The sequence below is a fragment of the Cornus florida genome, unplaced genomic scaffold (genome assembly GCF_030987335.1).
Source record: "Cornus florida cultivar Cherokee Brave unplaced genomic scaffold, ASM3098733v1 CherokeeBrave_3.0.0_Hap2_Chr03, whole genome shotgun sequence".
NCBI classification, from domain to species: Eukaryota; Viridiplantae; Streptophyta; class Magnoliopsida; order Cornales; family Cornaceae; genus Cornus; species Cornus florida.
The window spans coordinates 57,350,926-57,364,441 of NW_026775573.1; the positions used below are offsets into that span (position 1 = coordinate 57,350,926).

Here is a 13,516-nt window from a genome sequence, read left to right on the forward strand (position 1 = left end):
GTATACTTGAAACTGTGCACTTGCTTCTTGCATCTAGATTCCATTTAGTATACTCGTGTCTTATATACTTGATTTGTGTGTTTCCGATCTCGTTTAGTATACCTATGTTTTATATACTTACCTCGCATGTTTTCATCTTTGTTTAGTACAATTATAACTGGTATGCTTGTATGTCGTGTATCTCATTTCAATTGCATGAGTAGTTTGAGATGATCCCTGAGTCTCACTTTGACATAAACGTTAGGTGGCATAACCCTTTTTAATTGTTTCAAGTTAATGTAAAAATCTTTAAAGAAATCGAATATATACATGCTCATTCTCTACGAGTAAACTTGTTTACTCACCCCGAAGTTACTGGGGGTTTTGTTCAGGTACGAAGACTTGGTTCATGATGCTCACCATTCCGTGGATGACTTGTAGCTTTTAAGTTTCCATTTCATGCAAATGTTAGCATGAAATGCCTTTTTGTAGCTTTTTATGTCAAACTTGTAGATTTGATTCTATGTATGTAATGTGTACATAAGTACACCTTTCGCAATGTATTTGACATGTATGAGATGAGGCCGGAGGCCAATGACATGTATTTTGTATTCTATGTAAATTTCGACTTCATGAAATATTATGAAAATATTAAAAAATGCCAAGTTATTGTCTCGCTATGGGTGCATCGGGTGTGGGAATTCAATTTTCATTCTTTCATAGGGTCTCATTAATCATGTATGAAGTGTGGCCAAGGGCCAAACAGTAATTTCCAATCATTTGTTAATTTTGGTTTTCAAAATTTTCATTTCAAATTCATTTTCGCCTTTTTGGCCGTCGGGAGGTCGGATTTTGTATCGGTCGTTTTCAGGAGCCGTGGACCATTCCCACGCGCTCAAAATCATTTATTATGTTTGCGTGCATATTTGTTTCAGTTTAGAAATGCATTTGGCGTCAAATGCATGCTTGGTGCAAAGTTGCATTTTCGTCGTTTTGAGCCTAATCTAATCCAGGGGCATTCTAGACATTTCGCAGCGAGTTTTTTTGTTTCCGTCCACATAGTCGGGTAGAAAAGATGATTTTGATGGTGGGGGGGGGGGGGTGTTTCTTCTTTCTATTTTTTTCAAAAAGGCCCAGAAAGTCCTCAAAATCACATTTCAAACTCAAAAAGCTGCTAAGCTTGTCAGCAGGACGAGCGTTCGTCCATGGGGTACGAGCGCTCGTAAATGGGGCAGTGGGATTTGGCCCTGGGCATGCTCATCTACGAGTGCTTGTATCCCTTGCACGAGCGCTCGTCCGTATTGTTCGTGTGTGTGTGTGTGTTTGGTTCAACACTGCACTTCCAACTTCGGGTCATCATATCTTCTTCATTTTAACTCCGAATTGGTCCGTTCTTGAGTCTAAATTGACCATGCCGAAATAAGCTTTCCAATGGTACTAATTTCAGTTTCACATTCCATTTGTGGCTTAAGATATTCAAGTTTTATTAAGGTAGTGTCAGAATTTGGTTCGAACCGGGATGGGGTTTCCCTTCCTTCAACTTCAGGACTTGATATCTTTGTCATCCGGACTCTGAATCAAGTGATTCTTGAGTCCATATTTGTTAATTTTTCATTTTCTATCCAATGGTGTACACGGGAGTGCCCATTTCAGTTTGGAATTACCATTTTACCCTTTTAGCCTTAAGTACTCATTTTTCTTCGTCCTGCCATTTCTCTTTCATCCGGATTCCGAATCATGTGATTCTTAAGTCCATCTTAACTAGTTTTTCATTGTATTTCCATCGGTGTGCTTGGTGGCACCCGAATCCATATTTTTTGAAATGACTATTTTGCCCCTAGGGGCTTAATTGTTATTTTTCTGATCTTTTGCTTCCGCTTCAGTTCTCATTGAGTTCCACGACCTCATGGAAGGTCATCAAAGTGTCTTAGAGATGTGTTGTGCCTTGGGAGACCGTGGTCTTGTTTCTTACTTCCGCATTTGGATCCATTCCGGGTCGTCACAAAACACGCTAGGTTGAAAAATCCAGGGTCGTCACATAAAGATTGCATATATAGGAGGTGGTTTGGGGATAGGTGAGTGATAAACAAGTAACCTATAGATACTAATATTATAGGTGTAATCATATAGAGTAATTTGTAGTATGCAAGAAATCTAGGTGGTAGGTTTTTTTTAAATTTTTTTCCCTGGTCCAAAAAAAAAAAAAGAAAAAAAAAAAAAAAAAAAAGGAAAATAAAACCAAACCACTAAGCAGCATGATCCAAAGTATCCAGTTCAATAGCCTTCAGCACCTGGGATGGCCAAACATCCCAACTTACATCACCAGATTGAGAGGCCATTGCCAATTGACTGATAATATGAGCAACCGAATTATTTTCTCTCGGCGTCCAATATGAATTGGATATCTTCCACTAAAGGAAAGGAGAGGGGGTCATGTGGATTAAAAGTAAAGATGGATAAGTAATCACTTTCTATATCTACCTTGTCATATCCCCATTGGATTAGCATATTCATTCTTTCGCGAAAAACCCAAGCCTCAGCAACCTCTGAACTGGCCACATGAGAAGTAAAAACTGATGCAATTCTAATTGGATTACCATTAGAATTTCTCAAAATAAGACCACCACCAGCTTCTTTGGAAATAGATCTAAAGGCTACATCAATATTGAGCTTAACTCGACCTTCAGTTGGAGGAACCCAGTGAGAGGGAGAAACCAACCAAGAAGAAGAAATCATAGAAGGAATACATTGATCAAGGAAAGCCCAAAACTCATTAAAATTAAACTAAGCTCGTTCCACAATGTTCTTTGGATTCCATTTTATACTATTGAAACAAAAGTCATTTCTTTCCTTCCATATCTACCAACACATGAATAAAAGCAGGCTTATAAGTTGGTCAAAATATTCAGCTTTCTTCCACTGATCCGTTAATTGCTCCATATCGATCTAGGTGGATAAACTTGTAATCTAACACATATAATGATCTAAATGTATATTTGTGCTTCTTTTTATATGTATCTCAATTTTTTTTTTTTTTTTGGATATTTATAGACAACCCTAGCGAAACTTTCCAAATAGAATCGGTAAGGACGGATCCAGAAATGCATAATAGGGTGGACTAATCTATTCTGGGGTGAGCTAGTACTACTATTTTTTTTTTTTTTTTGGTTGGGCTTAAATTACCTCTAGTATTTTTATTTTTTTATTTTTTTATTTTTTTTATTTATTTATTTTTTTTTTTGAGCCTATCCGTGAATCCGCCCTTGACTGACTTGGTAAGAATTTACTTGAAAAACTTGAAAAAATACTGTTCACGTCTGTCAATTGATACCCATGTAAGGGTCGGTGGATCAACGTACGTCAATCGATATAGAGTTGAATATCGATTGATCGATATTTTAAAGTACTAAGATCGACAATTTGCCTTTATACCCTTATTGGGTTGGCTCTTTAAATGGGCTTCTGCTTTTGCCTTTTGGTGGTCTTCCGGCCAAAGGCCCTCCTTGTAATTGTTTATTTTATTTATATCAGTTGCTTGAAATTTTGAAAAAATAAAAAATAAAATAAAACCTTTATACCCTTATTTTGAAGAAGTTGACAAATATGTTCATTATATAAACTACTTCATCCAAAACTCACTAATCACCTAATCATCAGACAACTTATATAAACTAAATGTAGTCTGAAATTACATTGTACAGTATCAATTTTGTACGATAAATTTTGCCAACTTAAGAATAAAAATCTAACTTCAAATCAGCACTGTGAAATAGATTAGGTATCTAATTTCAAGATGCAACAAACATACGTATTCACATTGATGTGCTACTTTTTAGTGGCATCTAGCAGTAGCAATGGCAGGAACCAAGACATAGATATGGCCAAGAACAATGGCAATGTCTTTATTTCTGCCATAATAAATTAAAATGGACGGAATAATTTAATTGAAGAATGCAAGAATTTGCTAGAGATGCCGACATCCAAATACTCTGGAGATGATATTTTTTAAGGTTATTGATCTCAAAGACATAATCCGACTGAATTAATTTTGGAGACATACAAGAGGCACTGTGGTATTTGAGAACAAAAATGAAGGGAAATAATTCATTTGAACTATTCAAGAATTTACTTGAAATCATCATCATCGTCTATGGATTCTGGAGACAATCTTTTTTTAGGTAATTGATCTCCAAGTGTTAGTCCAGGCTTCGTAGCATTTGGCACACCTTCTAGAGAATTTCTTACCAGTGTTGTGTGTGCTCTTTTATGAGACTTGAACGAAGAAGGTAACCTATTCTGGACAGAACGAAAATTAGAAGATGGAAATGGCCGTTGATGTTGAGAAGATAACATGCATTTCGGGCTTAGATTTTCCTTTGAAATAGACTGCTTATCTCCTTCCACTCCATTGAGCTTTGAGCATAACATTGATTCAATAGGCACAAGCTTCCCATCCACTTGATTAGTGAAAACAAATGTGACCTGCAACAGCGTAACAATGTGAGTTTAGCTCTACCACATGGTGATAAGACATGAACAGCAAGTATTAAAATTTCTGTGTATGCGCACACAAGCGCTCAGAATGCACATAATACTATGCGTGTTCTATGTTTCATTTACAAGGAGAATGCACAATCTTTTTTGTAATAATCATTCTAAGAAAAGATAATTCTTCAAAGGAACATAAAGATATCAAACCCAAGTGATGTATAAGAATGCATTTTAAAAAAACTGAAACTGATCCCACACATGAAATTAAGGTCAAGCAAAAGATTGATTTCGTTCTCATCCAAACCCACAAATGCATATGTTTGTACTCAACTTTATCTTCTTCCACTAAACATCATGCAGATAGATAACAATATTGCATTTACAAAACCAAAAAATAAGAACAGTTTCTTACAAAACTTTGGGAACAAAGGATATCTATATCCCTCAAACCCAAAGATCCTGTTAAATCACGGTGAAAGATTATTCAGTTACTTTTTGAGCAATTGTTAATAGTAAGATCTATCTTCTAATTTGAACCCCCTATTACATGAATTCCTAAAAAATGTATAAAGTATCCGCCAAACATACGACAAGTGGACATGGGAATGGGATATGTATACGACACATTTGACTAACATGCACACTGTCTTATTCAAAAAGTCAAATTTATTATGTAACCATGAATAAAATTCCCATATTATGTTCCTATTATTACATTCTTGCCTGAATACAAGTGAAGTTCCTACATTGAACACTATATTAGATAAGAACATCGTGTTACTGTAAAAATGAATATTAAAGAATACTAATATTTAGTCGTGCCCTCATGTCATTGGGATTGGGAATTGAAAACTCTGATTCTTAGCCATATATATGCACCCGATATGCATGGTTGAGTCCATGTGAATTGTTAGGAACTTAGGATATGCAAATTATATATTATAGTTTATAATACTACAAAGATCAAAGAACACATTACACTTCAATAAACATTTATGCTCAAGAAATATTGAAACTACTACTGAGAAACAATATTTCAAGTTTATATAAAAATTAAAATTCTTAGCACCTCCTCTCCGGCTGAAGCTTGAAAAATAACATCAGGGACTGATGCTGGGAAAAAATGATGCCCCCAACTACCTAAATCCTCTTCCAAAGGACTTCCCACCTGGGTGGAAAAACATATTTTCAACGTCATAAAAATAAAAAATGAGTGCAAACCAAATATAACACCTAAATATAAATTTGGTGCCAAAATTATCTGATGAATTTACAGCAAGTGACCTGCTTCTCTGAGCTTTTTAACTTATGCAAGCAACCAGCAATGCCAGCAAATCCCCCAATATCCTCTTCATCAGACTGACAACCTTCATTTCTTGATCCAACTCCATCAATCTCCCTTGCGTTGTTAGGTCTGTCCTCTACCACTATCTCACAGGTTTGACAACGAGTGCAACTCATCTTTTCATGAATTTGTGATCTACAAAGATGATATTAGAATTAAATCAATGCAGGAAGAAGAGGTATAAATATATATCTTAAAGCATGTCGTCAGACCATGACATGTGGACGGGGCTTGCTGGGTCAAATGGACTTAAGTTGGCAAATATTGTAAAACGAGACTGGAGTCTGTAACTTTTGTTTTAATTTCTAGAATCTAATCTGGATTAGAAAATTTCAGAAGTTAGTTAGAGTTAGTTGATCACCTTGCAAGATCGAAGCAGGAAATCAAAACTACACTGAAGGATAAAAAGGAAGTTCAGCACAGTGATTCACTCACCAAAAATTAGGGTTCATGCATGCATTGTTAGGGTTTCTAAACTTCCATGATTTTGATCCAATTTGTATCCCTAAATCTTTTAAACCATCCATCAAATGAATTTTCGGAAACTTTGATCGAGGGCTTATGGAGTATCGTCGATTGATTGACAAGAATTTCTATCAATCAAGCTTTTCAAAAAAGCAGTTTCCAAGTAGATTTAAACCCTGTCAACCCTGTTCTCTCTATATACTTCTATGTTGCCTATACATGTGAATTAGTGCAATATACAATAAACAGATATAGACGGATATACACAGAGAATACACAGAGAGCATTATTTTTGAGTTTTAGAGTGCATCTTCATTTCTCTTTTTGCATTCATCATTCTGGTACTAGTGACTGGCGAGTGTGACTTTGTGTGTTGACAAATACTGCTACACAATCAATCACATAGTTCAACACAACCATTCAATCCTTCATCAGAGATTGAAGCCTGAACAACTAGTGGTTGAGACCAAAGCACTAGAGAAGCAGATTCGTGAGGAGCATATGGACGGACGGACGGGAGATTTTCGACAGAGAGTTTGGCGTGATCTGTGTCAGGAGGTAACTAAGGATTTCTTTGGGTAGAGCCTGTTAAACTCAGGTTGCACTATCTTTTTCACATGGTGGATTTTGGTTTGCCTAGACAAAGTCCCCTACTTTTTCCCATTTGGGGTTTCCACGTAAAAATCTCTATTGTCCATTGCTTCACTTTTTTTTCAACTTTTTATTGCTATGGAATGATGATTTTTATATCTGCTACAAAATGAATTTGAATTTCTGTTAGCTTTAAATTCAAAGTCGTTAATTTAGTAATTAGTTGTACAAAACCTATTTACCCCACTCTAGGTCTGGATCACAAACTTTGAGCGTCTCTCCATCAGAGCCAACCCTTTTTATTGTTGTTTATGAGTTTTGTCACGTTTTTCTTTTTCTCGATGCACGTGCATTTCAAGAGTGTGGGCCCGGGGCGAGTCTTGGACTCGGGATTAGGGCTGCAAATGAACCAACCCGAGCCAAGCTTTGGCTTGTTCGGGCTCAGCTCGTCAACTTCGGCTCGATAGAGTTTCGCCAAGCTCGGGTTCGGCTCAGCTCGGGATCGTTTACCTACCAACTATCACTGATCAAAAAAATCGCCGTCATTTCTTCCATAGAATCCGACCTCCATATCTAACAAGAAAAAATAATAATTACAGAGCATGAAATCAAACCTAACAAGGTTATGTCAACTCCATTAATAACCGGCCGTTTTCACTGAAATTTCTTAATCTCTGATTTAATCTTTTTTCTTTACCCTAAGATATGTTCGAGAGAAATAGAGAAAGAGCTGTCACATGTGGTCTGAAGAGGGTTGCCAGTGAGATCATGCGACAGAGCTGAAGAGGATGTGCCACTGTATGCTTCTAGTTCTAGGGTCTTATCTTCTCATCTCTTAACGTTAGCAAACCAAGGGCTAAGATATATTAGATTTTAAGGGCTGAGATGAAGTCTTATTTGAATAATGGACTAATGAATTACTCCCTCTGTCCTAATAAAAATGTCTTTTTCGGGAATCTAACTTTTTAAGAGAATGTTTTTTTTATTGTTTTTTAATTGTATTAGTGGTGAATGAATTACCAATTTTACCCCTAGTGGGTCTACAGTGATGTGATGGTTTACTTTTTATAGGTTTAATGCAAGAAGATTAAATTGGTAATATTAGAAAAATGGTACATTGACTTTTCAAATGACACTTATTTTGGGACGGATAAAAATGGAAAGGTGGACACTTTTTTTGGGACGGAGGGAGTACAACTCTATTGGCCTTATTAATTGTTCAGATTCATGAGAGATAGAGAGAGAGAGAGAGAGAAATGTATATTCTGTATTTCATTCAGCCCTCTCAATGAGGCTTATATAAAGAACAAGGGTTATACACCCTAATTACACAATATTGCTTAATTACACAATAAGCCTAACTACTGTGGGTAATTACATAATGACCCAACATTATGGAAGATATAAACATTCTAACACTCCCCCTCAAGCTGGAGAATATATATCAAATAATCCCAGTTTGGAATAGATAGTCCTTAACCGGTTATGACCCAGTACTTTGGTAAACATATCAACTAGTTGATCTTCAGACTTCACAAATAGAGTAGAGATGCTCCCACTTAATAGTTTTTCCCGAACAAAGTGACAATCAACCTCAATATGTTTGGTCCTCTCATGAAACACAGGATTCCATGCAATGTGAACAGCTGTTTGGTTATCACAAAACAATGGAGTAGAAGCTTCAACTGTCAACCCAAGTCCTTTTAGAAAATGTTGTATCCATGTCAACTCACTAGTGGTATGGGCCATTGCCCTGTACTCAGCTTGAGTACTAAATCTAGCTACCACCGTTTGCTTTTTACTTTTCCACGTGACAAGATTTCCTCCTACAAATGTACAGTAGCCTATAGTAGATCTCCTATTTGAAGGAGAACCAGCCCAGTCAGCATCTGTAAAACCTTCCACCCTGAGATGACCATTTGATTTGTATAGTAACCCAAAACCTGGAGCTTGCTTGAGATATCGGATAATCCAAAGAACAGCAATCCAATGTGGCATTCTAGGAGCTCCCATGAACTAACTTACAACACTAACTGCATATGAAATATCAGGTCGAGTGATAGTGAGATAAATTAATTTCCCAACAAGGCGACGAAATTTGCCCGGGTTATTAAATAGATTACCCTCATCAGACACAAGTTTTGTATTTGAATCCATAGGAGCATCAAACGGACGACCACCTAACATACCCGTTTCTTCTAGCAAGTCCAACACATATTTTCGTTGAAATAAACTTATACCTTCCTTGGATCTAGCAACTTCAATACCCAAGAAGTACCTAAGTTTACCCAAGTCTTTAGTGTGGAATCGATTTTGCAGAAACAACTTCAACTTAGCAATGCCTGCAGAATCATCACCTATGACATACACCACAAGAAAAATGAAGCCAGCTTTAGTGCGCAGGTGAAATACCGAATGATCGATCTGGCATCTGTTAAGACCAAATTCTAATGCCGCCTTAGAGAATTTTCCAAACCAAGCCCATGGAGATTATTTCAATCCATACAAGGCCTTCTTAAGGCGACAAACAGTGTGACAATACTCCCCCTGAGCAACAAACCCAGGTGGTTGCTCCATATAAACTTCTTCAACCAGGTCACCATGTAAGAAGGCATTTTTGACATCCAATCGAAACAACGGCCAGTTAAAATTGGCAGTAAAGGAAATAAGAACCCGAATAGAAGAAATCTTAGCAATCGGGGAAAAAGTCTCATCATAATCAACACCATAAGTCTGACCCCTTTGCCACTAGACGAGCCTTCAACCGCTCAATAGACCCATCATGAAGGTATTTAAGTGTGTAGACCCACTTACAACCAACTGTTTTGGAGCCCGGAGGTAAGGGAACAAGATCCCATGTTCCATTACGGTGAAGGGCATCCATTTCATCCACCATGGCTTGTCGCCAACCCAAATCAGAGAGAGCATCCTGCAAAGTCCTGGGAACAAAAGTAGCAGATACGTTGGATAAAAAACAAGATAAAGAGGATGAAATATGACAGTAGGAGACAAAGTTAGAAATGGGATGTGCAGTAACACACGACCGAATACCTTTACGGAGAGCAATAGGCAAATCATCAGGTAAAAGCGTCGGATCCGAAGACTCTGAAGGAAATGGAGGGAGCGAAGTAAGCGGTCGAGGTCGTCGAGTATACACCTGCAATGGGACAGCAGAGCGAGGAGGTGTGGAAGCAGGAAACTGAGATGGAACTGTTGGCATAGGTGGCTCAGAAGTAATATCGAGAGGAGTAGTAGAATCAAAAAAATATGGGAGACTCAGAAAATGTTACATCAGCACTAGTGAAATAGCGTTGAAAATGAGAACTGTAACAACGATAGCCCTTCTGAGTGCGAGAATACCCAAGAAAAACACACTTAGTAGCACGAGGGTCGAGTTTATCAAGACCGAGTCCAAGGTTATGGACATAACACACATAGCCAAAGACTCGTGGAGTCAAATTAAACGATACGGAGTCGGGAAATAGAACAGAATGAGGAGATTTACCTTTTAACACTAATGAGGGCATCCGATTAATAAGATGACATGCCGTAAGAACGGCATCACTCCAAAATCGTTTAGGAACATGCATATGAAATAAAAGGGCACGACAGACTTCCAGAAGATGACAATTTTTACGTTCAGCTACTCCATTTTGTTGCGGAGTATCAGTACAAGAGGATTGATGAATGATGCCTTTAGCATGAAAATAAGTCTCAAATGGGTCCAAAAAATATTCTTTGGCATCGTCAGAACATAAAACTTTAATGGAACACCCAAATTGAGTTTTTATTTCTTTGCGAAATATTTCGAAAATAGAAAACAACTCAGAACGATTTTTCATTAAAAACAACCAAGTCATCCGAGAATGATCATCCACAAAGGTCACAAAATAACGAAATCCATTAATAGAAATATGTTTTATTGGTCTAGCAACACGATTATTAGCCCTTGGTTTGAAAAATACACGACAATACTTACTAAGCTGATATGTTTCACAAGACATGGACTCAACACGACTAAGACCGGGGACTTGACACTACAGAACTGATAGTAATGGGTGGCGGAGACGACAGTGCCACTGGAAAGAAGACAAAGATGATTGAAGAGCCGTGGGAGATGGTGCAAGATCGAAGTAATACAAGCCACCTACTTCATGCCCCGTACCAATCCTCTTTTTCGTCTTGAGATCCTGAAAAAGACAACATGTGGGATAAAATGTAACAGAACAGTGAAGAGATTTAGTAATTTTGCTGATGGACAACAAATTAAAAGGGAAATGAGGAACATATAACACAGAGGAAAGGGACATAGAAGAGGTAAGATGAATAGTTTCCAAACCCAAAACTTTAGTTAATGATCCATTAGCAAGAGTAACACTTTGAGAAGAAGGAACAGACTGAAAATCAGATAAGGGATGAGAACTACCAGTCATGTGATCGGATGCGCCAGAGTCAAGAATCCAGGGATTCTGACTAGAGGACAAAAGACATGCAGGGGCACCACCTGATTGGGCCAAGGACCCCATGGAAGATGAGGTGGAATGCCGTTATTGAGACAGAAACTGAGCATACTCATCGCGGGGAATCGTGACCATAGCATTCTCAACAGCCACATGTGGAGCAGTGGGTGTGGCAGAGAGAGAAGAATCCCCATCATTAGAAGTCACTTGATGTGCATAGGAAGAAGGTGGTGGTTTCCCATGAAGATTCCAACAGTAATTGACAGTGTGATTAGTAAGACCGCAGTGAGTGCAAAGTTTTGAGTCTCGGCCTCTGCCTTGACCACGGCCACGAGTAAAATGACCACCACCACCACGAGAAGACTGAAAGCCACCCTGGTTCACAACTAAGGCAGAACGTTCACTGCTAGGAGGAGCAGTGACACCACTGGAAGCCCCTCTTGAAGCGCCACTAGATAAAGTGGCACGCTGGAGTCTAGATAACATATCAGGTAAAGAGGGAAGTGCAAGGCTCCCCAAAATCTGTGCACGAACAGGTTCATACTCTTGTGACAATCCTGTGAGAACTCGAACAACATTAAAATCCTCACGTTGCTACTGCATGCTTTTCACATCAAAGGTGATGGGTTGATACATATTCATTTCTTCACAAAGTCCCATTGCCCGTGAGAGGTATTCTTCTAAACTGTGAGTCCTTTGCTGGAGGTCAAAAAATTGTCTACACACCTCATAAATTCTGGTTATATTACCAGCACCGGAATATAACTGTTGGAGTCGGGTCCATATCTCCTTGGCAGTGTCCAGATATAACAAGTTGGAACTAATATGAGGTTCAATACAATTCAGCATTAAGGAGATGATCTGAGCATCCCTTTGTTCCCATGAACTGAAATCAGCATCACTGCTTTTGGGTTTATGCTTAACCAAATGAGCACCAAAGCCTTTGGCTTTCAGGAAAATGGCCACTGACTTGGCCCATAAAATGTAATTTTTGCCATTAAGCTTGACTGAAGTCATGGGAGGATTAAAGGAGCTAGAAGATAACAGGTCTGAACTGGAAGCCATGGAGAAGGTAAAAAAAAAACTGACGAACCTGGGGAAAAAAAAAAATGCAGAATCGGCAACCGGGTCGGATCTAGGCAATCAGGTCGGATCTGGGCACCCTAGTTGGATCAAAACCAGGTCTCTGCTATCTCGACTTTAGTAAACCAAGGTTGGAATAGCATAGCCGCGTAGCCAAACAAGGCTGTTCTTCTTCACAACCACCAACAGACTCCGGCAAGCACACAATGGCGACACCACACCGAATCAAAACCTTCGCAACTTCCGACCAAGAAAAAGGACGAATCGATGAAGCCTCACCTCTGCAAACAACGACGGTGGATGTCGGCGAGCTTGCTAACGATCAACGCGGCAACAACACAAGCGGCCAAGGGGCTTCAGATCTGACGGCGACGAAAGAGGCTGCAGATCTGACAACGACGATGACTACGGGCTTCAAATCTGACGGCGACGAAGGACGATGACGACTACGAGTGATGTTCTCAACCTACCAGCGACGGCAAAGACACCAACAACACACTCGCGATTCCAATCGCGAGTCCAATCTCATACAAGGGCAACACACTTGTCGTTTCCCACACCCATGAATCTATAGTGCTCTGATACCATGTTCAGATTCATGAAAGATAGAGAGAGAAATGTATATTCTGTATTTCATTCAGCCCTTTCAATGAGGCTTATATAAAGAACAGGGGTTATACACCCTAATTACACAATATTGCTTAATTACACAATAAGCCTAACTACTATGGGTAATTACATAATGACCCAACATTATGGAGGATATAAACATACTAACATTAATGAAATTATGTGAGTTGGGCCAAAGTTATACTTTTATAGGCTAAACCTTTTAAATGTAAAGTAGTAATATATAGGCTAAACTTTTAAAATATAGAACGATAATACGAATAGGCCAGTTAACGAGCTTGTTCACGAGCCTAACGAGCCGAGCTCAATGTTGCTCAAGCTCGGCTCGTTTACTAAACGAGCTTGAAAATCGAGCTTGAGCTCAAGCTCAGCTCGTTTACTAAACGAATGAGCCCGAGCTGTTCATGAACAACCCGGTTCATTAACAGCCCTACGCGGGATAGGTTAGGGGCATTTATGAAAGTCTTTGGGC

General features: G+C 38.6%; 1 protein-coding gene across 1 annotated transcript in view; it reads right to left on the reverse strand.

The window, feature by feature from the left end:
* Positions 1 to 4,055: 4,055 nt before the first annotated feature.
* LOC132300592 (protein CHROMATIN REMODELING 25) overlaps positions 4,056 to 13,516 on the reverse strand; it is a 29,833-nt gene continuing 20,372 nt past the window's right edge. Inside the window, exons 19-21 of the mRNA XM_059797757.1 lie at positions 5,755 to 5,950; positions 5,540 to 5,638; positions 4,056 to 4,461 (exon numbers count right to left, since the gene is read on the reverse strand). Coding sequence (XP_059653740.1) covers positions 4,105 to 4,461; positions 5,540 to 5,638; positions 5,755 to 5,950 — 652 coding nt within the window. The 3' untranslated portion in view covers positions 4,056 to 4,104. The remainder of the gene's footprint in view (positions 4,462 to 5,539; positions 5,639 to 5,754; positions 5,951 to 13,516) is intronic.